Source organism: Bos indicus x Bos taurus, chromosome 3, assembly GCF_003369695.1.
Source record: "Bos indicus x Bos taurus breed Angus x Brahman F1 hybrid chromosome 3, Bos_hybrid_MaternalHap_v2.0, whole genome shotgun sequence".
NCBI classification, from domain to species: domain Eukaryota; kingdom Metazoa; phylum Chordata; class Mammalia; order Artiodactyla; family Bovidae; genus Bos; species Bos indicus x Bos taurus.
In genome coordinates this window covers 108397315-108419507 of record NC_040078.1, presented here as the reverse complement: position 1 = coordinate 108419507, position 22193 = coordinate 108397315, and the positions used below count along the sequence as shown (strand labels likewise).

Below are 22193 nucleotides of genomic sequence, written 5' to 3'. Positions count from 1 at the left end.
TTCCCGGAGCAGAGATTGAAACCATATTCCCTGCTTTGGCAGGCAGTTTCTCAACCACTGGACAACCAGGGAAGTCCTGAATCTACTCTTTAATTTGAATTTTTATTAAACCTAAATACATATCAAGTATTTCTGGTGAAAATTTAGTGTCTGAATTTATATGCTGTAAAGGGTAAATATATACATAGAATGTTGAAGACAGTTTAAAAAAAGAACGTAAAAGCTCACTAATAATTTTGTTTATATTGATTACATGTTAAAAAGACAACAGCTTGCATACATTTGGTTAACTATAAGATAAAATGAACTGCACCTGTTTCTTTTTACTCTTTAAATGTGGCTACTAAAAAGTATTAAATTAGGTAAGTGGCTCACGTTGTATTTCTGTTAGACATCACTGGTCTAAACGCCCTTCCTTGTCTTTGTGTTAACTCTTCATCCTTCAGAACTTAGTTCAAATGTCACCTCCTCTGAAAAACTTCCCTGAGATAGCTTTTATTTTTATTTAGTTTTATTTACTTTCATAGCTATGTGTGTGTTTCAGTGGTTTCTGCCTTTAACTACACCCATCGATAATTACACATTTATTGGAAGGATTACTTGATTCACGCCTGTCCCCCCACCATCCCCAAAGCTCCATGAGAGCAAGGCCCCTGTCTGGCTCCCCGCTGGAAACCAAACATCCTTCCAGAGCTTGGTGGCCAGATGGCTGCCAGTGGACACTTCAGAATGACAAGAAAGGATTCCATCCACTCTTCTGCCATCTACCCCACCACTGGGGTCCAGTGGTCCCCAGCCATCTCAGGGTCCTGGACACTCCCTCCCCCTAAAGTGCCATGATAACCCTTCAGTATATAGATTCTACCTCTCCCAGATGGGAAGTCTTCCTTTAGAGCTGACCAGGATCCTTCCCGCTGCAAGCTGGCCAAGACCTCTATTCCATCCCTCGAGGGAATGAGAGCAGTGCTTCTCAGGTTTGAATGTACATGCCAGTCACCTGGAACTTTGTTAAAATGCAGCCTCTGGTTCTCAGGTCTGGGATGGGACCTGTAAATTCTCATTTCTAACAAGCTGCCTGCTTATAATGTTGACGCTGGTCCACAGGCCACCCTCTGAGTAACAGACATGTAGAGAATCTGGTTCCCGCCCCACATATCACCCTCCCACCCCGGCCCGTGGAGGAGGCCAGCAGGGGTCTCCTAAAATTCAGCCCTGTCTCTTCTTGCTCTCCTACATACTCCACCAAACCCTGTACCCTGAAAAGAAGCATAGTACCTGTGGCTACTCTTGTCAGTTGGTTTTTGTTTTTAATTTGAAATAAACCTTTAAGCAGTTTTCAGAGTCAGGAAAGCCCTGATATGAATGTGTAACAGTTCTCTCCAAGGATAAAGTCACACAGCTGGAGATGCTGAACAGTTCTCAAGCTTTGGCTGCTGTCTGCCACGCAGTCTGGTCCTATGAACTCCTCCAGAAGGTTCCACTCTGCAGAGTCTGGGCTTGGACGCTGGTCAACATTCTCTCTGATGCGTCCACTGGTTGCATCACAAACCAAGTGTGTACCTCTTGGCCCTCTGAGGGGCAGAGACAACCCCTCTGCCTCCCCACCCCGCTCACACAGTGATGTCCAAGGGACAGAAGCGTCTTCCAGTAGCCTCGATGTGTGTGTGTGCGTGCGCGCATGCATGCACACGTTTGCACGTATGTCAGTTACTTGTTTGGACATGGGGTCTGTGTGCATGTGTCTGTGTGTTCCTGTATGTATGGAGAGGGTGTGTACGCATTGCCCCCAGTGCTCAAGTTCAGTAAAGCTCTCATCACACAGAGCAGCACTGGACTCCTTCGCATGGACCGGGAGGCTGAATAGGGTCTCTAGGTGGGCCCCAGGGAGGTGACCGGCCCCTCTGTCCCTTGCTGTTGCTGCTGCTGGCCCTTGCGTCTTCGAGCGCCGGTGCCCGCCTCCTTGCTCTCCTTGCGGCCGGGGTTCCTGTTGGCGTTCTCCCGCCTGCCCTGGCTGCCCTTCCTCCTCTTCTGCCCTGGAACCCCAACAGCAGGAAGAGTCAACAAAGGGCGTCCTGACACAGCAGGAGGCCCTGGGCATGGCCAAGAGCAGGAGGAGGGATGTGGTCAGGAAGCTGGGCAGGGGGGTGGGGAGGAGGCCCAGAGGTGGTCGGGGTGCCCTCCAGTCAGGGCTCTGCAACATGGGTACTGAGAGGGGGTCCCATGAGCCTTTTCACTCTCCACCTGAACCAAACCGCCTCCTCTTTCCTCACGTTTCCTCAGACCTTGGATCCCAGTGGCCCGAGGGCATCTCCCAGCAGGGCACTGCAGCTCTGGGGACAGGCAGGACGGCTCCCCACTCCTCCATCCCACACCACTGCCACATCATTGCCCCCTGCGGGCTATGTGACCTTGGCCAAATCACTGCCCCTCTCTGGGCCTTCGCACTCCTCTTCCAAGCTCCCCTTCTAATGGCCCGTCCAGTGCCAGCATCCCCTGAATCAGAAGCAATGGGGAGGGATAGGACCACAGAGGCTTCCCGCCATCCCATGCAGCTGCGTGGATCACTGTCTACCTGGCACGGGTTTGCACAGCATGGGGTCCTGAGTTGAGGATGCCCCATCTGGCCCTGGCCTGACCCCTCTTCTGGGTCACAGGTAGGAAACAGGTGATCAGACCTCCCGCAGCCGTGCTGACCCCTGACCCCGCAGCTCACCCTCGGGGCAGGGCGTCCTCCGCACCGTGCACTTCCGCGTCTCCTTGGTGTCTGAGCAGACTGCGTGGTCTCCCCCGGGGGCATGGAGCACCCTCCGCGTCCGCTCCTCCAAGCCCCTCCGGAAGCCACAGAGCTTCTTCTTCTTGGAGCAAGGCCCCCACAGAGACCACTCACTCATTTCACATTGTGCTGGCGGGAGGGGAGGGAAGCAAGGGGAGGAAGGGGTCACGGCTCCTCACCTGGCCCCACGTGCGCCCCCGGGAGCCTCTCCCACCTGGTCTCGGCCTCAGCCCCAGGCCAGAGGCATCCTTAAAGTCCAGAGAGCATAAAAGTCCCCAGAGAAACTCAGGGGGTGGTCGTCATGAGCTTTCCCTGCACGGAGCCCAGCCCACGCTCTCCGTAGGGGTCCCGCCCTGTCTCGCCCGGACCCTGCCGGCTTACCCGGGCTGCTGCACTCCATGGTGCCGTCTGCAGGCGCAGAGCCCTCAGGACAGGCGGGGTAGCAGCGGCCTTTGTGCAGGTACAGGCTCTCCTGACACTTGGTGCAGAAGTTGTGGCTGAAGCAGGCCTCGCAGTGCTCAATCTTGCATTCTGAGGGGAGGGCCAGACCGGGGGTGGGGGCTCTGTCTCAGCCCCAGACGGACCCCTCCCCTCTTCCCGTGCCAACCCACCCACACAGGGGAGGACAGTGGGCTGGAGCTGCCACTACCTCAGTGGAGTCTTGGGAGGAAGAGAAATAAATGAAAGCAAGGGGCGGGGAGAGAGGAGGCCAACAAAGCCCCTCCTGAGAGCCCGCTGGGACTCTCCCCACCCACCATCTGCCCAATCCAGCACCCGCTCCAGGCCCGGGAACCCAAGGGGACGCCCAAGAGAGCTGGATTCAGAGCACAGGAGATTGGTGGGGCAAGAAGAGGGTCCCAGCATCTCAGGGCACCCCAAGGACCACCTAATCAGAGCCAAACTGAGGGATACAATGACGCCCTGAGAGTGGCTGTGTGGTTTCCTCTTCCCCTACTGCTGGGCACTAACAGCACCCCAAAGCCTGGTTCTCCTCCTGCCCAGGGAAGCAAGAATCTGCCTGGAGGATGGGGAGCCATCCCAGGGCAAATTCCTCTGCCTCTGCAAGGTCGAGTTCCAGGAACCACCTTGGTCAGACTCCTGGGTCCCTCCCTGATGCCCTCCTGCCAGCTCATCCTCCTGCGGGGAGGTAGGGGGAGAGGGCGGCTGGGCTAGGCTGGAAGCCAGAGGGGTCTTTCACAATCTCGCCCCTCCCGGACTGTGGGCGGAGCTGACTTCCTACCAGTCCCCGCCCCTGAAGTCCGGGCTGCCAGTTTCCCAGGAGCAGGCATGGCGAGGAATGCCCTACCCAGATCCCCGAGGAGCGGAGCGAGAGGGCAGTCCTGGGGTCCCACCTCCATCCTCATAAGCTCCCCACCCCACCCCACCCCACCCTCCTCTGTGCCTCCTGGCCTCTGAGTCCTGGGTTTGGTGGCAGGCAAAACACAAACAAAAATAAGAAGAAAAGCCGCTCCGTTTGTTTTGCGCCAGACACTGAGGGCTGACATATGCCTCTCACAACAATCCTGGGGGTAAAAACGAACACCCACATTTTGAAGATGAGGTTTGGAGAGGCTGCGACTTGCCCAAGGTCACACAATGAATAAGCAGCAGAGTTGGGATTTAGAACCCAAGTCGGCTGAACTCCCCTCAGGCATTTCCCTGGGACCTTGATGTTATCAGCTATGAAAAGGGTACCATCACTTAGGTCTGTCTCCCTCCCAAGGTGCCTGTGTGGCTGAACCGATAGAAGGTCTGGAAATGCATGCTAAACTCCAAGGCTCTAAACAAAATCAGAGGGTCACTGGCATTGTTTACGGGAAAGGGTTCACCGCGTGGCTCCCAGCTGAGAGGGAGGTGTGACAGCACGTGCTTCGGAGCACGTGAAACTGTAGCTGGTGTGAGAGAGCAGAGCACGTGAACGTAGGTGAGAGCAGAGCAGTGCGGGAGGTGGGGAGGATGGGGAGAGAGGGCTGACCAGGGCTTGAATTTCCCTGCCGTTAGTGGAGCCAGCAGCGATTTTTTTTTAGGTTATATGTCTCAGAAGCATCTTTCTGGCTGCAGGGCAGAGGGAGGGTCGAAGGGAACCAGATGAGGGTTGGGGGACAGATGGAGGTTATTGCAGTGGTCCAGGAGAGAGGGGATGGGAACCTGGATGAGACAACGGCAGTGAAGATGGAAAAGAGGTGGAGGAGGCACAGTTTGGTTATTGAATGGCTAAGGTGGGGGCATAGATGAGAGGCTGGCTCTTAGGTCTGTGCCTTGGGTGATGGGTTGGGACACTGAGAGTCACCCGTGGGAACACAAGTCAGTGCAGGTTTGGAGGGAGGAGATGTGGCTACATTACAGGCTGGAAATGTGGGTGGGATGTCTGGGGAGATGTCTGGCCAGCAGTTGGATATTGGAATCAGGAGCTCCCCTCCTCAATATCTCCTCCACCCCTCTTGCAGCCCATCAACAGTTCAAAGCACGCCCGCCCCATATCCAGAGTTTCCAGCACCCTTCCCCAGCCCTGCCCACACTCACTGATGCACTTGTTCATGTCAGGGTTGCGCGCATCAAAGTATCCAGGTGGGCAGGACGGCAAGCAGACGCCCACTTGGCGGATGTCGTTCCTCTCCAGCAGGATGAACAGCTTGGGCGAGCACTTTAGGCAACCGTTGACCTCCGAGCAGAGCTCACAGCCTTTGGCACAGGCCTGGCCTCCGTCGGCGCTGACTGCAAGGATGGAGCAAGGGTGAGAGGCAGCTGTGGGAGAGGCCTCCGTCTTTCCCAGGCTCCCACAAGGATGGAAAGTGAGTAGATAGGAGTTTCAGCCTACAGAACGAATGTGCTTCTCAGAAAGTGCAGGCCAGGCTGGCAGCTCTCTGCAAGGCTCCTTTATAAACCTTCCCAGCATCTGCTTTCAAGGGAACTAGCACAGCAAGAGCTGCCGTCCACCCTAAATGCCCCCTTAGCTCCAGGGGCAATGCAGGCTCACCCCCCAGACTCGCTCCACCATCGTCAGAGAAGGTGCTGAAGCCTGGAATTTACACAGCCCTGAGAAAATTTTAAGGACAAGAGGGATAATAAGAAAAAGGCCACCTACTCAGAGACAGAGAGACAACTGGAATAACCTATGTCTAGAACAGTGGTCTCAACCAGAGATGAGTCTGCTCCTCAGGGGAGCAGACTTTTTGGCAAAGTCTGGAGGCATTTTGATGCTCACGCTGGGGAGGGGGTTGTGGCCTCTGGGGGACAGAGGCAGGGATGCTGCTAAACACCCTACAATGTGTGGGGCAGCCTCCACAACAGCAATCTGGTCCAAGATGTCAAAGGTGCTGAGGTTGGAAGCATCCTTTGAGCCAGTGAGGTCCCCAACCCCAGGGTTGAGTTTCAGACCTACGATCTCGTTTCCTCCTTCACTTGTTCAACCAACACTCACCTGGCCCTGCCCAGGTACCACAAGCAGTGCAAGTGCCAGGGACACGGAAGCAAAGACCCCTGGCTGTCCTGAACTGCTCTCCAGGGTACAGACAGTGCCTCCAAACAGGCACATGCTGGCAGCCACGAGGATCAAGAGAATCCAGAAAGAGGGAAGGAGTCACAGACAGGGGCCATTCGGGTCAACTCTTCAAGAACGAATAACGATTTGTCCATTGGGAAATAGAGACTAGGGCCCTCTAGGGGCAAGACCACAGAGGTGTAAAGCGACCTGAAGGAAGTTGAGGAAGACTGGGGTTACAGGCGAGGTGGGGAGGGGAGTGGCGCAAGATAAGTAGTCCTATCTTTCAGCACCTTTTATGTCATGATGATGGACTTGAATTCTATCTTGCAGCATTTTCCAAAGAATATTCCTTGGAACAGGATTCCCCTAAATGTTCATAGGAAGATGTGGAGAAAAGGCCATTGTGTTAGATATATCTGAGAACCACCGTGTCCAACAAGTCTAAACTGGATTTTCTACTCCAGGGCTTTTTGCAGTCTTTGTGGATCCCCTGGAGAAGGGAATGGCAACTCACTCCAGTATTCTTGCCTGGAGAATCCCATCAGAGGACACTGGCTGTCTATGGTCTATGGGATCACAAAGAGTCGAATATGACTGGGAGTGATTAACGTTTCATTTCATTTCATTGAGCTTCTGTGACTTTAAGTAACTTTCTAAGAGGGAGACAGCGTGAGCTGCACTTCCAAGACATTTTGGCCACAGAACCCTTGTTTCACAATGTTTCAGGGGGACCTTTCTCAGAACTGATGAAATAAAAAAGTCTTCAGCAAGTTTTAAGCAGAAGCAAGGTCTGGTCTGACTTACAAGTTGGGAAGTACCCTCTGCAGCCTGGGGAGAGACCAGAGACTGGAGGACCATTTGGGAGGAAGCTGACATGATCATCCAGGTGAGAAAGATGGAAGAGTCTTAAACAAAGTTTTGTTCAGTGGAGATGGAGAGAAAATGATTTGAGAGATACTCAGGAAATACAATCAGTATGGCCATTGTGACCAATCAGAGGCTGGGTTACTTCCCAGGGTTCTGGCTTAGGGGATGGGTGGGACCAGTCATTAACAGAACAAGGCAGTGAGGAGCTGTGTACAGGCTGGAGGCAGAGAGCCTGGGAAATCAGAGCAGAGATCGCAGAAGATCTTGCAGCAGTGCAGGACTCATGGCTTAGACTTCGCTGGTTGGACCTCAAGTCAAATGCCTGGCCTGTGACCCTGGGTGAAACTCTGCATCCTGTGGGCCTCCCTTCCCACCTAAAAAGGGAGATGAGGATGCTCGCTCTGGAGGGCTGTGGGGGAGAGCTCTGGCTTCAGGAATGATCCTTGATTTCCTAACAGGAGAATGCGTAAGAGAAAGGTGAGCAGAGGAGAAGGGGGAAATAGCAAACACAATAATGATAAACAACAACAAAATCTTAATCATAACCTCCGTAGCTTACTCCTAAAGGCTGAACACTTATGTGGCAGGCACTGCTCTCAGTGCTTTACAAGTATCAGCTCATTTGATCCTTAAAACCCATGCAGTGGGTGATACTACTCTTTTTTTCCCCTCTCTTTTTCACAAATGAAGAAATAAGAGAGGTTGAATTACTCGAAGAAGGCTTCCCAGCCAATATGTGTTCCAGGCAGTGAGGGAAAAGTTTATGAAAACCAGGGGCGACAGGGAAACTGAAGATATGGCCAGACTGGTTTTTCAAATAGAGAACTTACTTATATAGAGTCAAAGTTACCATTTAGCCAATCGACAAATTTAAAACTTAGTATCAATCTTGTTGGTTGGGTCATTGTAAGAGGAAAGGACTCCAACTGTGGTATCAGAGTTATGAGGGAGCCTGCTTGGCACTGGCTTTCTACTTTGGGCTGTTATTCAGCTATATTCCAAATGAATAAGTCACTGTAGATTTAGGTACCACTTCCACTCCAACGATGTTGTTTATGACTCAAGGATTTGATTCAATTCATGGCTGAAGTGAAGGCTCCCTCTAGGTTTTTGGCTTGCCCTGATCCTGGGAAAGATTGAAGGAGGTGAAGGGGACGAGAGAGGATGAGATGGTTGGATGGCATCTCCAACTCAGTGGACATGAGTTTGAGCAAGCTCCAGGAGTTGGTGAGGACAGGGAGGCCTGGCGTGCTGCAGTCCACGGGGTCACAGAGTCAGACACAAATGAGAAAGTGAACAACAGCAGCAAGAACCAAAGCCATCCAGGTGTCCCGTTTGTAGGCGTCTATGGTTCCATTCCCATAACTCATATATTCCTTCCTTATCACTTTAGTGAAGGGCACATTTGCAAAGGGCCTTCTAAGCGTCCTGCTGTCTGCCTCTCACTTAACCAACAGCAAATCTCTGTGTGCATTTCTCTGCAGAGGCTTCAATGACAAGTAAGAGAAAGTGCGGCCCATGGGGCATCTGAAATTCATTCAGCATGGCTGGTGCATGGAGTGAGTGGAGAGGAAAACAGGGGGCAGAGGAGGAAAGGCCTGAGCCCGTAAAAAAGGAGCACAGACATTATTCCAAAGGCCACAAGGAGTCCCGGGGGGCCTTAAAACAGGAGACATGGCCAGGGCTCCATTTTAGAAAGATCCCTCTGCAGTGTGGAGAATGCATTGCACAGATGGCAAACCTGGAGGGAGGGGGACTTCCAGGTTCCAAGAGACGGAGGAGGTGGAACCAGGAGGATGGAAAGGTGGAAAGGTACAGACGCACGTAAGATATTCAGGCGGTAGAATCAAGGAGTCTAGGTGACGGGCTGGACATGGGGGTGAGGGCCGGGGCGAGCACAGGTCAAGGATGATGCCCAGGCGTCGGGCTTGGGTGATGGGATAGCCCCTGGCCCTTCGCCATGAGAGGGCCCACAGGAGGAGGAGCAGATTCGAGTGGAGGAAATGACGAGTTGGGTTGAGTTTGTGGTTCTTGTGGCACACCCCTGGGAAGGTGTCTTGTAGGCACCGGAACCTGTGGCTCTGGAATTCAAGAGAAATATTTTGGCTGGAGATTGACACGTGGAGTCCTTAATACAAACAGTCATCAAAAGCCTGGAGGTCTATGAGATGGCTAGGGAACTGGGAGCAGACAGCGAGGAGAGGCATTAGACACTGAAGAAAAGGAGAGAAGAAGAAGGGTCAGCTACGAGACCAAGAAGGAGCACTCAGACAGGTAGGGACACTCAGAAGCCTGTTGCATCATGGAAGTCAAGAGAAGAGGACACTCAAGGGAGGAGAGGGGAGCCCAATGCCAGGTGCTACTGAGATGTCATGTAAGGACCCAGCCACAAACAGGCTGTTGGCATCCCTGGTTGAGGTGGAGAGTGGATGTCAGTGGTTAAGGAGTAAAGGAAGGTGAAGATGGAGAACCATCTCATTTAAGAGGCAGGCTGTGGAAAGGGGGAGAGAACTCAGGGATCTATGCTGGGAGCTGTCGTTTGGGATTAAATCCGTGGGAGGGGAAAGCATCCTGGGGAAGAAGGGGTGCAGCTTGAGAAGAGGACCAAGAGCTGAGGCCTGGGCAATACTCACATTCAATACACAAGCAGAGGAAGGGCCTGGAAAGAAGCTGAGAAGGAATTGCTGGGGAGATGGGAGGACATTGGGATGGGAGATGGAAACCGAGTGGGAGAGGGTGAGATCTTAGGGACCAGGGCTGGGACCTCTGGGAAAACCTACAACACGTGCACCAAGAGGTGATTGGGTGACCTCAAGAAGGGCATTTCTGGTGGAGTGGTGGGATGCAGGCCCAACCACGGGGGGCTGAACAGTTAGTGGAGGGGATGGAGGTGAGGAATAAAGTGAGGAGAAGATCAGAGAACACAGAAAGAGCCCGAAAGGAGAGACCAGCTGGGAGCGGGGACTATAAGCACAGGACAGAGGCAGGGAGTGATGGAGTGAAGACCCAAGGATATGAGAGAGTCAGGACAGAACTCAGCCGGTAAGACCAGCCTTGAGGCTTGAGACTGGGGTCAGGGACAGGGGTCTAGAAGCTGAGCTCCATGAGGTTTGGGGGTTCAGGAAGGAGAAGGGTGCTGAGCAAGGAGGAGAGGGGCTCAAGGATGGGCAGGGGCAGTTCAATGAGGAAAGGGACACTTATCCAGGGGGATGGGAATCAAAGAGTGTTCTCAGCTTAGCAAGGCAAAAAGATGAGCAGTGAGGGGATGGAGAGCCAGAGGGCAGGGGGCTGTGTGTGCTGGGAGAGAGGGGGTGTCCAAGGAGATGCTGGGTGTGGGCAGAGGTTACATAATGATTCAAAGGGAGAAACCGAGGCTCGTTCATTCCACAGACGTTCACTGCACACCTAACGTGTGTCCAGAACTGCTAGGAGCTGGGGACGTGGAGGAACAGCAATAGATGCCCACCTAGGTCTGGCTGCACATTTTGGGGAATGGAAGAACACTGGAGGACACGCCCTTACCAAGCAGGCTAGGTGAAGAGGGTGCGCAGACCAAAGAAACAGCCTGGGCAAAGGCTGTGAGGCCCCGACCATCGTAGTGCATCCGTGAAATGGAAAATAGAGCTTTATTCTAACTGGCAAGGAAAGGACCTCAGAAGGGCAAGGTTGGTTCACAATTTGACACAATCCCTCTGGCTTCTGTGCCTATGATGGGAAAGGGCTTGCCTTGTAGGGCTGGAGCCTGGTTGAGGATGGGTGGGCTCAGTGATGGGGACAGTGCTCAAAGAGCTCATGGGGCCTTCTTCCAACTTCTTCACAAAACTCCCTCATTAAGGTTCTGCTCTTCCTACCCGCACTGTACTCTCCACTCCTCACTACCCAACCCTGCCCTCTGCCTCCGAAGCACACCGTGGAGCCCACTGCACTGAGCCAGGAAGTCAGGGCTGTGTCTCCTCCATTCCCTGCTGCTTCTTGCCTCCTTCATCCTTGTGCAAACCCCTCTGAAGCTGATCTTTCTGTAGTCAGGCATTGCCCCAGGGTGCCTCAGCCCCGCCCCCTGAAGAGCGGCTTCTGGCCACAGTGCCTCTTCTCTATGGACTTCACTTGTTCCAAGTCCCCAGATTTCTCATCCTGGAATCTTTCCAAAACTCAGATTCATGGTGTCATGCCCCTGCCTCTTGGTGGTTGGTGGTTTAGTCGCTAAGTCGTGTCCAGCTCTTTGTGAGCTCATGGACTGTAGCCTGCTAGGCTCCTCTCTCCATGGGGTTCTCCAGGCAAGAATACTGGAGTGGGTTGCCATTTCCTTCTCCAGGAGATCTTCCTGACCCAGGGATCAAACCCGGGTCTCCTGAATTGCAGGCAGATTCTCTACCAACAGAGCTACAAGGGAAGCCCACAACCCATCAATAGCTCCCTATCTACTGCAGAATTAAGACTCAGCTCTTCCACCTGGCCTAAAAACTTCCATGAGCTGATCCCACTCACTTCATCTCTTAAAACTACCTCTAGGCAATAGGGAACTATTTTTATTTCTCTGCATACATCCCACTACTTCACATCTCTGTGTCTTGCTCAAGTTGGTTCTTCTGTCAGGAACACACTCTGCCTCTTCCTAAGCCTAACTCTTTCAAGCCTCAGAACTAAAGTCACCTCCTCCAGGAAGTTTCCCTTGATCTTGCCTTCTGGTAAAATCTGGATATAGAGTATTTCTATGTGTTCTCTGCCCCCAGTATTTGAATCCATCACAGTAGACACTGCCTTGCATCATTATTATCAGCTAATATGTCTTTTTCTCCCATTGGAAAGAGCTTTTGCAGAGCGGAGCCTGCCTTGTTTCTAAATGGGAGCCCAGTAAGGAGTGAGGCTCCACAAAAGGATAGGATTCTCCCAGAATGTAGGGCTGAGGATGTGGTGAGTGACACAGAGGCTCAGGGAAGGGGCTATATGAAGAGAGTATGGGGAGTGGGATAGGAAATGAGTGGTTGGGGGTTGGGTGAGGATCAATGGCAGGGGAGGGGAAGGCTCCATGACACAGAGGAGGCCTGACCTGGAATTAGTTTCCTTGAGAGACCCTTGAGTTAAGTGGGTGGAGGTGAAGTGAAGTCAGGGTTGACAGGACCCAGGGCCTCACTGAGCAGGCAGAGCATGCTCTCCATTCCTGGTGCCCTGGTGCCCTGGGCACACCCCCCTGGGAAGATTGGCATTTTTCAACTTAACTGTGAGCTGTTTCCCTGCACTTTTTTCTCACCTGGGTCCAGATAGCCTTTAACTGTTCTGTTGGTCTCCCACCTCAAGCTCCCTCCCCTCATGCCCCACTACAGCTGGATCAAGCACTACTCCTCTGATTCAAACCTCTAAGGGGATGTCCTCATCACCCGCAGCTCAAGTCAGGGTCAAGGGCCAACTCCCAGCCTAGCAGGTACCAAGAGCTCCAACCTCTGACCTCTGCCCATTTATGCAGCATCGCCCCCAGCGCTCCCTCAGCTCCTGGAAGCTTTCATTGCTCTACTCTCATGGGTGTTCGGCTTTTTGTTTTAAGAGCACAACCCTTCTTTTCCATGGAAAAGAGCCTCCATGTATAAAGCAAAACGAGCAGAGCAGTTCCAGTGAAAACCCCAGGGCTCCCGAGAACTGCACCCAGAAACCACTTCTCCAGCTCTCCCACAGCTGCACCCCATTTCCTGCACAGTCTGCACCTCATCCTAGCTCCTCATCTTTGGACATGCTGGTCCCCTGCCTGGGTTCCCCCCACCCCCCGGCCTGCAGATCACCTGTGCTGGGCTGTGCTGTGCTTAGTCACTCGGTCGTGTCCAGCTCTTTGCGACCCTATGGACTGTAGCCCACTGGGCTCCTCTGTCCATGGGATTCTCCAGGCAAGAATACTGGAGTGGGTTGGCAGGCCCTCCTTCAGGGGATCTTCCCAACCCAGGGATCAAACCCAGGTCTCCCACATTGCAGGCGGATTCCTTACTATCTCATCTTTAAAATTACATCTCAAGAGTCACTCTTGGGGCTCCCAAAGCCCTCCTGGTTCCCCTCGGCATTCCCTAAACTAGGTTGAAATTGTCTCCTTCCCACCACCTGTGGGTGCTTCAAGATCCATCTCTGCACCCAGGACCAGGGTCTGTGGGTTCGAAACGGACGCATGAGGATGGGCCCAAGACACATACGTGACTACATACAAAATGCATAACTAATGAGAACCTACTTTATACCACAGGAAACTCTACTTGGTGCTCTGTGGTGACCCAGATGGGAAGGAAGTCTAAAAAGGAGGGGATACGTGTATTCACATAACCGATTCACTTTGCTGTGTAGCAGAGACTAACACAACATTGTAAAGCAACTATATCCAATAGAAATTAATGAAGAGAGGAGTGGATGAGGCTTCAGCCAAGGAAGAGAGACTCTACAGACCCTTTTCTGGGGGAGGACGTGAAGGCTTCAGATGGAGGACGGGGCAGTGAGAAGGAGCCAAAAAAGGCGAGTCCAGAGAAAGGCAAGTATCATGTGATATCGCTTATATGTGGAAGCTAAAAACATGGTACAGATGAACTTATTTACAAAACAGAAACAGAGTCACAGATGTAGAAAACAAACATATGATTACCAAGAGGGACAGTGGGGAGGGGGATAAACTGGGAGACTGGGACTGACATATACACACTACTATGTATAGCCTAGATAACTGATGATGACCTACTCTATGGCACAGGGAACTCCACTCAGTGCTCTGCAGTGGCCCGTATGGAACAGAATCTGGAAGAGAGTGGATCTGTGTATACATGTGGCTGGTGCCCTTCGCTGTGCAGTGGAAGCTTACAGCGTTGTAGATCGACTATGCCCCAGTAAAAGTTAATTTAAAGAAAAGGGAGAAGAGTCACCTCTCTCTGAGCCTCTGTCCATTTTGGACCCTCATTGCACCCTGAGTCTTACCCACCTCTCTCCCTGTCCTCGCATCTCACCATTAAGGATGTCTGTCACTCACACCACTTGGTGATAAACACTGGGCTACGTGCTACCAAGGCTGTGGGATGTGGCTGTATCAAAAGTGGAAACATCGAAATGGCTGCATTTGATTGGCTGCTGCTGGGACCGGCCCATTCTGCTGGCCAGGCCAGTACTTTTTTTTTCCCTAAGTACAAAAGATGATGAACCCAGGTCTCCTGACCCTCTGGTGTAGGTGAGTGTGTGGCTCAGCAGCGGAAGTGTGACCATTAACGCACATCACATGATGGTGAGTGGCCTCTCTCGTTTTCTCTCTCCTCTCGGAAATAGAGGAGACTGATTATAAATCGCTAAACTGCATCTGGCCGGTGGAGACCAAAATACTGGCCGCAACAGATGAGAAGGGAGGAAAATCAAGGCCTCGCTGCTGATTAAACCTAACCGTCTCTAATTGTTTGTTAAGCCAGGGATTTTCAGCTTCACCAGTTCTCTGAGCTTCTCTCTCTGGGTTGGATTCTGGCCTTGGCCACTCCCGTGGAGACCTGACAGAACTCCATTGCCTTTCAACCCTTCCTGGTGGGCCTTGGTCTGAAGGCCTCGGAAGTGAAGCAAGAGGTGGTGGGGTTAGACTTGAGAGGAGCTGCCCGTCCGGGGGCAGGACGTCTCTTCCGGGGGATGCTGAGAGACAGACAGACTTGGGTCGGGCCTCCACCACATACCCAGGGGCCACTCCCATGACATGATGGCACGTCCTGAACCTCCATCCCTGAAGGCATCGAGGGAAGCATAGGGGACCTGCTCCCAGGACGGCCTAGGATAGGATCCTGGGAGAGACGGCGAGAATGGTGAGGACAGTTAAATACTCCATCAGGCTCTGTTTTCAAGAAGGCTGGGCTCACAGGAACCGGGAGACCAGGGTTCCAACACCGACTGTGTGTCTTTTAGACTGTCGTCTCTTCCCTTTTCTTAGCTTCAGTTTTCCTATTTGTACAATGATGGGATTTTTTTTTTTTTAGGCTGTGAGAACCCTTTTCTTCCAATGACACCTGATGTGGAACCTTCCCGAAAGCAAGGAAGAGTGAAGCTGCTCTGGTTTGAAGGGTGGAGGGGCCAGCCTTCTGCCCACTGCCTCCCCATCACCCCTCAGTGCAGCTTCCTGAATCCCACTGGGCAGGGTTAAAAACCACAGTGGTGGACAGTCCCACGAACACCCTGCTCCACTGTCCCTTCCCCATGACCTGGGCAGGGAAGTCTGTTGCCCATTCCCTGTCCCTGTGGGTTTCCTGGCCCCTGAGGAGTTGAGGGCTGTATTTCAGACCACTAAATGAAAGGAACCCTGAATCCTCTGTCTGTGAAGCGGGGACACTGAGCACCCAGGGGGACCGGGCTGGGAAGCATCTCCATGGATACCACACAAAGCCTGTGTGATATCAAAGGGCATAATCCACAAACTGGATCCTCACAGGAGAGGGGTTAATCTAGAAAAGAGCATCTACAAAGGGGAAAACAGACAAAGTGAGTTATCTACAGGATGGGTAATCTCAATAAATTAATCCACAAACTGGATAATCTACTGAGTGACGTACAAAGCTGTAATGGACAAAGCAGAAATCTGCAATGGTCATCACAGAATGAAACAGCCGAAGGTCGCAGTCCCCAGACAGTGCCCTCCCCACCACCACTCCCAAGGACCACCAGGGTCCAGCCCCATCCGTTACTCACTCCGCCTCTGTCTCTTCCCCTTGATCCCCCGGCTGCCAGCGGCCAGATGCATCCAGCTCAGAACCAAGGCCACCACACACAGTCCAAGCCGCATAGTCACTCGCCAGCTCCAGGCCCCTGGTAGGAGGGGTGGTCTCTGCGGGGGTGGATGGCGCAGGGCTCTTGCTAACGCCTCCGGGGCTGGGTCAGCAGCAGGATGTCCAGGCCTGGACTGTATCCCAAATCTGCCCTGTATTCCAAATCCACCATAATCTCAGCTGGGGACAGAGAGGGTGTGGGGAGCCTACTTCTCCATCAGCCCATAAAGAGACCCAGAGAGCTTTCCTCAAAGGTGCCTCAGGGTGTCACATGGGGAGAGCTCTTTGTCACTTCAGTCAGGACACCTCCAAACACCAACCTGTCGGGGGAGGAGAGAGAACGGTTAATTCTGGGGTAGCACCGGCTCCCCCAACCTGGGCCTCTTGCCCTACCCATGTGGTGCATTACCCAGGAGACAACTCAGAATGTTTGAACATTACAAGTTACCCACCTGGCACCCCTGTAGAAGAGATGGGCTCCTTTTCCTATCTTGCAAAAGTCGCTGACATGGGATGGGAGTTGGCTACCCAAGTAGTTGGAATATGGTGGACACTCAAATCAAACTTGTGGATCACTGGAAACCAGCTGCCTGGCTTTTGCCCTGCCCAAAGTGAGCCAGCTGTAGCTGGAAGTCCTTCATTAGGTCTAGCCTACAGACTTCATGCTGCAGTAATATCATGACTCTTAACAAGCAGCTCTCTCTGTCCTTCGGCAAGTGACCCCTCAGCCTTCTCTCCCTGGTGCTGAGTCACCCCTGTGCCTTTCACCTGTCTGGAGCTAGAGCAGTGGCCCCTGACAAGCTGGCAGACCCAGCGTGGCCCTCCGGGCTTGGCGCGAGAAAAGGAAGTAAGGCTTCCCCCAGCCACAGAAACTCTGACACAGCAGGCCCGGCGGGCCTGGCCTTTGTGAGAGGATAAAAGAGGCAGCGATGCCCGCCCTGGCCAGAGACACAGAGAATGGGGATAATCCCCCAGCCCAGAGAGAGCCAGGTCTCTGGGCCCGCTGGCCCGGGTGATGGGGGCAGGGGGAACCGGCCCTCCCCAGTGAAATGTGTCAGGGAAGTTGGAGCCCAACCTGGGAGTCAAGAGATGAAAGCCCCCTTCCCACTCCCACTTTGCTTCACACTTTCACAACGAGGCCTGCACACGCCCTGGCCCACACGCTTGCTGCACACACACCCGTACTCAGGCAGGGACAGGAGGAAACAGTGAGTCTTCAGGAAGCTTTGGAGACGCCAGGGAAACATCACTCTCCCACTGGCTGGTTAAGATGCCTTGAAAGAATCCCTTAGAGTCTCTGTTTCCCCATCTATGAAATGGGGATAAATACGCCTGCTTCACAGGTTTGCTCTGAGAGTTGTCTGCGTTTCGGCCTAACTAATGAGAGAGTTGAAACACTTGAGTGAAAGTGCCCTTCCCAACCCTGCCCCAGTCTTTCCCCCTTCGCCTCCAGGGAGGCCCCAGGGGAGCCCACCTGCATGGGAGATAAATCATTATCCCACGAGGGAGTTCAGCAACCCCTCCTTGGTCTCTCCCACTGGCTTTGAAGGCCAGACACACTCAAGTGGTTAAGCTGCCTGTGAGAAGTGTTTACACGAAACTGATGGATCCCACCTGGAGCCGTGGCCGGAGCCTGTGGAGATGCCCCCAGCCACCCCCAAGTGCCCCGTCAGCTGCCAGCCCCCACCTGCCCCTCCAGTACTCCCTGTGTGACCTGCCAGAACTTTCCCATCTACCCCAGCCCCCACCACACTCTTCCATCACCCACAGATTACAGACCTCCGGCTGAGTGTATCAAACTGGGGTCTTCAGCCTCCAGTCCCAGAGGCTGGCCATCGACCTTGATGGTTAAGGGCATAAACTTCAGAGTCAGGCTGCCTGGCTTTGAATGTTGCCTCTGCTACTTATTAGCTGTTACCTTATCCTACTTGCTTAGCTGGTTTGAGCCTCAGTTTCTTTATCTACAGGAGAGTGGTGGTTGTTTTTATAGCTTAAATGAGTTAATATATGAAACTGCTTAGAATGGTGCCTGGCACACTAGGACTCAATAAATGTTGCAATTTCTTCGACCAAGACTATATTTTGTGTCTACATTCCAGTGGTCATCTAAAAAGCAATAAGACAGTTTTCATACCATCTGGATACCAATCGTAACACTGAGCACTATGATGCAATGTCCATATTTGCATTTATCTTTATGGTTGATTGCCTTGGCCCCAGGGATCACTCAGAGTGATACAGTTAACCTCTAGTGCTGGCCTTTCTCACACTAAGGTCTGAGGACCCCTGGCAGATACATTCTCAGGGTGCCCTGAGTCTTCCCACCTGACAAATACTGAAGAAGACCACATCGGACAAAGCTGGTGTTAAGTCCTGGGTCTGTGAGGCTTTGGTCTCACTGTATGCCTGGGGTCCTGGGGCAGAACAGATCTATGCATCTCTGCACTCCATGTGCCTGCAGGGCAAGGCGCCTAGCGCTTCCGAGTTCAGTTCAGTCGCTCAGTCATGTCCGACTCTTTGCAACCCCATGGACTGCAGCACGCCAGGCTTCAGGGCTCAGCAAAGGCTAGCAGCCTTCCTCCCCTACCCTCTACTTCCCTCTGAATTCCCCCTCAGTCCTCCCCGGTCTTAGCTTTCAGTCTGGCCCCTGCCAGGCTCACCCCAACCCTTGCCAGGGAGGATCTTCAGACCCACTCCCACCTGTATCCCCACCAATCTCAGCAGGGAAGCGGGGAGGAGGCTCCAGACCTGAATTCCGCTAGAAAGGTGGCTCTGGCCTTCCTCGACCATCATGGGACGGGATGAGTTTCAGTACAAAATCAACCCTCCAAAGGAGTTGTGTTCACTCTGTCAGGGATACAAGCAACAGATGGGAAGGACGCAGAGTGCGGAGGGGGTGAACTGGAAGACAAATGCCCCATCTAAAGGGAGCATCTGCTATTCCATTCCAGCTGATTGTTGATGGGCCCCAAGACTGGCTCCACATTACTACATCTTCTGTTTGTTTTTTTTTTTTTAAGTTGAAAACTCTGGATTGCATGTGATATCTGATTTTAAAAGCAGGACAGGTCTCAGACTAGAAACATCACAGTAGCAAGCCTCAGAAGATCCCAGGTCTCTGACTCCACTTCCCTCCAGAGAAGAGGTTCCTGCCCTCTTCACCCCCACCCACACTCATGCAGTAGTGCACTCATAGACACCCACAGCGGGGCCACAGCTGAGAGAGGGGATAGGAGCTAATGACTTTCTTTTAAGCAGCCTGCCTCATTTCTATTGGTTCCTCTGGCTGATTTCCTTTGCCCCCCTGGGCTACAAGGCACAGGCAGGTTCTTTTGGGAAGCCCGTCACTCTACACGGGCAGAGCCAGCAATGGGAACTGCTGGCAGTGATCACGGTCTCAGGCATCCGTGGGGGTGAGGAAGGGCACTTTGTCTCTGCCAGGGTTGGGGTGAGGGATCCACATGCATGGCATGCCTGCACCACCTGCCACAGGAGGTTCTCACTGACTCCTCACCACAACGCTAGGAGGAAAGTAGTTATTCCCACTTAATGGGCAGGGAGAGGTTAGGGTCTCGGGGTGACAAACACAGTCAGTGAGCTGCTCAGGGTTTGCTGCTCAGGACGGGGACTCCGGAGGACAGAGCAAGAGGCAGGGAGCTGAGAAGTGTAGAGCATGACCCAGCTTGAGGCAGGAGTGGGAGGCAGGGGCAGAGCTGGGGCCAGGGAGAGAGGCCCGCCCACTAGGTGGTCCAGGAGGGGAGGACACGCTGGGGAGGGGGACACAGCCGAGGGGTGGGGCGCAGGGCGGAGACTCAGCGCCCCCAGAAGTTTGCAATAACTTTCACCTTCTTCCCTGCAACACTATTTGGATAAATTGGTACTCGGTCGGGGCCGGATACAGACCCAAAAATGTAAACCGTTCCGATAATTTCTCATTAGCTTTCCCCCGGACCAGCTACTGGTGGAGAGGACTGGCCGGCGGGGCAGAATTGCTGGGCTGGGGGCGGGACCAAGTACGTGCCCGCCCGACCTGTCGGGATTCGTGTGTCCGCCAGAGCCAGGCCAGGTGTGGGGGTCGACCCAACCCCCGCCCCCCGACACCAAGAGGCAGCGCGGAAAGGTTCCTTCACGTCCCTCCATCACGACTCTGAGCGCTCAAAGTCTTCCTCCCTATCATCTAGAGAGGTCCAGCAGGTGCAGGGGGAGGGGAGGTGGACCTGAAGTCCCCCGACTGACACCCCCACCCCCGCCCCAAATCCAAGAGAACTCTCCAAGTCTGAAAGGCGGGCTTCACAAGAAAACCCTTGCCCCAAGCGCAAGACCTGGCCCTCCTGGGAGCCCTGGCTTAACACACAGCGGCCACCTCTCCCCAACCAAGCAAGACGGTCCCTCGGCGCCCGAACCCTCGGGGCAGTGAACCGCGCCGCCTCGTAGCGCCCCGAGGGGCGCAGCACACACCGTCTGCCACGTCGGACCCGGGCCCGTGCTCCGGCACTGGGGGTCTGGGGATGGTAACCGGGAGCCGTGGGATTCGGGGGAATCCAAGGCGAAGACACCAGGAATCAAGAGCTTCTGCTTCGGGGGCTTGGGTTGGGGGGCGATGGGGAATAGGTCTGGTGGATTTAGGGAGTTTGGAACTCCGAGCTAGGAAGATCCAAGAGGGTTGCGGGGTTGAGGGCAAACCGGTGGCGGCATCGCCAGGAGGCTGCCTACAGGCTTGAGGGATGCTAAGCGTGGGGGCGGCAGGACTTGCAGAAGGCGCCCCCAAAGGTGCCCTCTTCCGCCCTCGCTGATTCGAGAGCAGTCAGAAGTCCCCTGTCTCTCACGGTCTCCCCTCGCCCCGGCACTCATCTCGGCCAAGCCCCGATGAGAGGGCCCACGGAGCCCCCGGTCCCTGGAGAAGGGGGCGCTAAGGAAGAGGACGGGGCAGCTCCCGGGGGGACTCACCTCCGCGCTGCCAGCCACGGCGGGCGCAGGCCCGGGAGGGGTGAGGGCGCGGCCGGCTCACCCGCCCGCCGCGGAACTGTCCTGGGCGCCCAGCGCGCCCGCGCTCCGCCCGCCGGTTTCCAAGTTGCTCAATCTGCGGGCGGCTCACGCCCTCCGGGGCCAGCGCCCCACCCGGCGCATCGGTCCTCCGGGGCAGCCCGGTTCGGCCCTCCTCTCCACAGTCCCCACTCGGGCGATCCGCGCCGGGCTCTCCGCCCGCGCTGGGGCTCTCCGTTGCGCTTCGGCTCCGCCGGAGCTCCCAGCCGGGAGAGGGGCTAGTCCTCGGCGCGCACGAGGGAGGGAATCCCCCCCTTTTCAGTCCCACCCCCGAGCCGGCCCCCCTTCCCGGGATCCGCAGCAAAAAACGGACTGGAGCGCCAGGCCTGGGAGTTCGTCGCCCCCCTCCCGCACGCCCTTGCCCTCAGCTGGGGCGCTGCGCTCGGAGCGCAGGGCTGGCAACTGCACCCTTGGTCTGGACTCTGGCGCAGAACCTCTGTGCTGCTTCCTCTCCTTCCCCTACCCTGCATCCCCGGCGATTCCAAGCAGCCAGAGCACCGGCGCAGCTGCAGGCATCCTGGGGTCAGAACAGGCCCGTGAGCCTACCAAAATCTCAGTTTTCCCATCAGGAACCTGGAAAGTGACAAGGAACAGGCTCCGAGGGAGTCTGGGGTCCCGCCCACACTCTCCTCTTCTCAGCAGTCAACTCTTCAGACCATCTTCCCAGTTCAGAGAACTGGCTATAACCTCCAGGGAACCCAGGTGAGGCCCCTCGGCTGGTGCAGGATAGCCAGGTAGATCTTGAAGCAAAGCCTAGATACCAAATCCCTGCTCCAACACTTACCAGCTATGTGGCCATTCCTAAATTACTTAACCTCTCTGAGCTTCAGAGCTCTCATCTGTTTTGAGAGGCAGTGAAATGAAGGATGCAAATGCCGGGTAGAATGGTAGGGACCCTGCTAATGTTTGTGGAATGGGTCTTGAAGGGCTGCTGACACCTGTAGTGACCAGATGCTGTTGAAGTCAAGCCTGAAGGAAAGGAGAGAGACTCTCTTCTTGGGGTGGCAAACAGATGTTCTTCAGCGTCACTTCAGATTGGGTAAAGGGAACTGGGCTAAAACTGTAGTTAGCAGGAGTTAAGTTAGAGCAGAAAAGCTATACCGATGTTGGGGGCGGGTAGGGGTGGTGAGTAATCAAGACAGGCTGTGGACTTTCCTTCTCCGGAGAGGAAGGGGGAGCACTGACTATGAAGACAAGGGCATAGGGTCATTTACAGTGACAGGGGGATGGATGGAATGACCTCTGGTGTATTTTGATGGGCAGGCAGCAGAGATGGTGG

General features: G+C 54.1%; 1 protein-coding gene across 2 annotated transcripts; it reads right to left on the bottom strand.

Moving 5' to 3' along the window:
• Nucleotides 1-224: 224 nt before the first annotated feature.
• On the bottom strand, nucleotides 225-21141 carry RSPO1 (R-spondin 1). Of its 2 annotated transcripts, none has more exons than XM_027537788.1 (6): nucleotides 20819-21141; nucleotides 15795-16191; nucleotides 5297-5488; nucleotides 3155-3304; nucleotides 2714-2902; nucleotides 225-2033 (listed from the first exon to the last, which is right to left on the bottom strand). In XM_027537788.1, the coding sequence occupies exons 2-6, from the start codon at nucleotides 15886-15888 to the stop codon at nucleotides 1870-1872; spliced, it is 789 nt and encodes a 262-aa protein (XP_027393589.1). In that variant the 5' UTR covers nucleotides 15889-16191; nucleotides 20819-21141; the 3' UTR covers nucleotides 225-1869. The 2 variants fall into 2 exon arrangements, with proteins under 2 accessions (XP_027393589.1, XP_027393590.1); XM_027537789.1 differs by lacking the exon at nucleotides 20819-21141 and adding an exon at nucleotides 18620-18671.
• Nucleotides 21142-22193: the final 1052 nt, after the last annotated feature.

Bases quoted from the DNA above. Each gene is read 5' to 3' on its own strand.
- RSPO1 (XM_027537788.1), bottom strand. From the start codon at position 15,888: ATGCGGCTTGGACTGTGTGTGGTGGCCTTGGTTCTGAGCTGGATGCAT. The intron at 5,489-15,794 runs GTGAGTAACGGA...CCATCCTTGCAG, and splicing joins GGGGAAGAGACAGAGGCGGA to TCAGCGCCGACGGAGGCCAG. The intron at 2,903-3,154 runs GTAAGCCGGCAG...CCCTCCCGCCAG, and splicing joins CATGGAGTGCAGCAGCCCGG to CACAATGTGAAATGAGTGAG.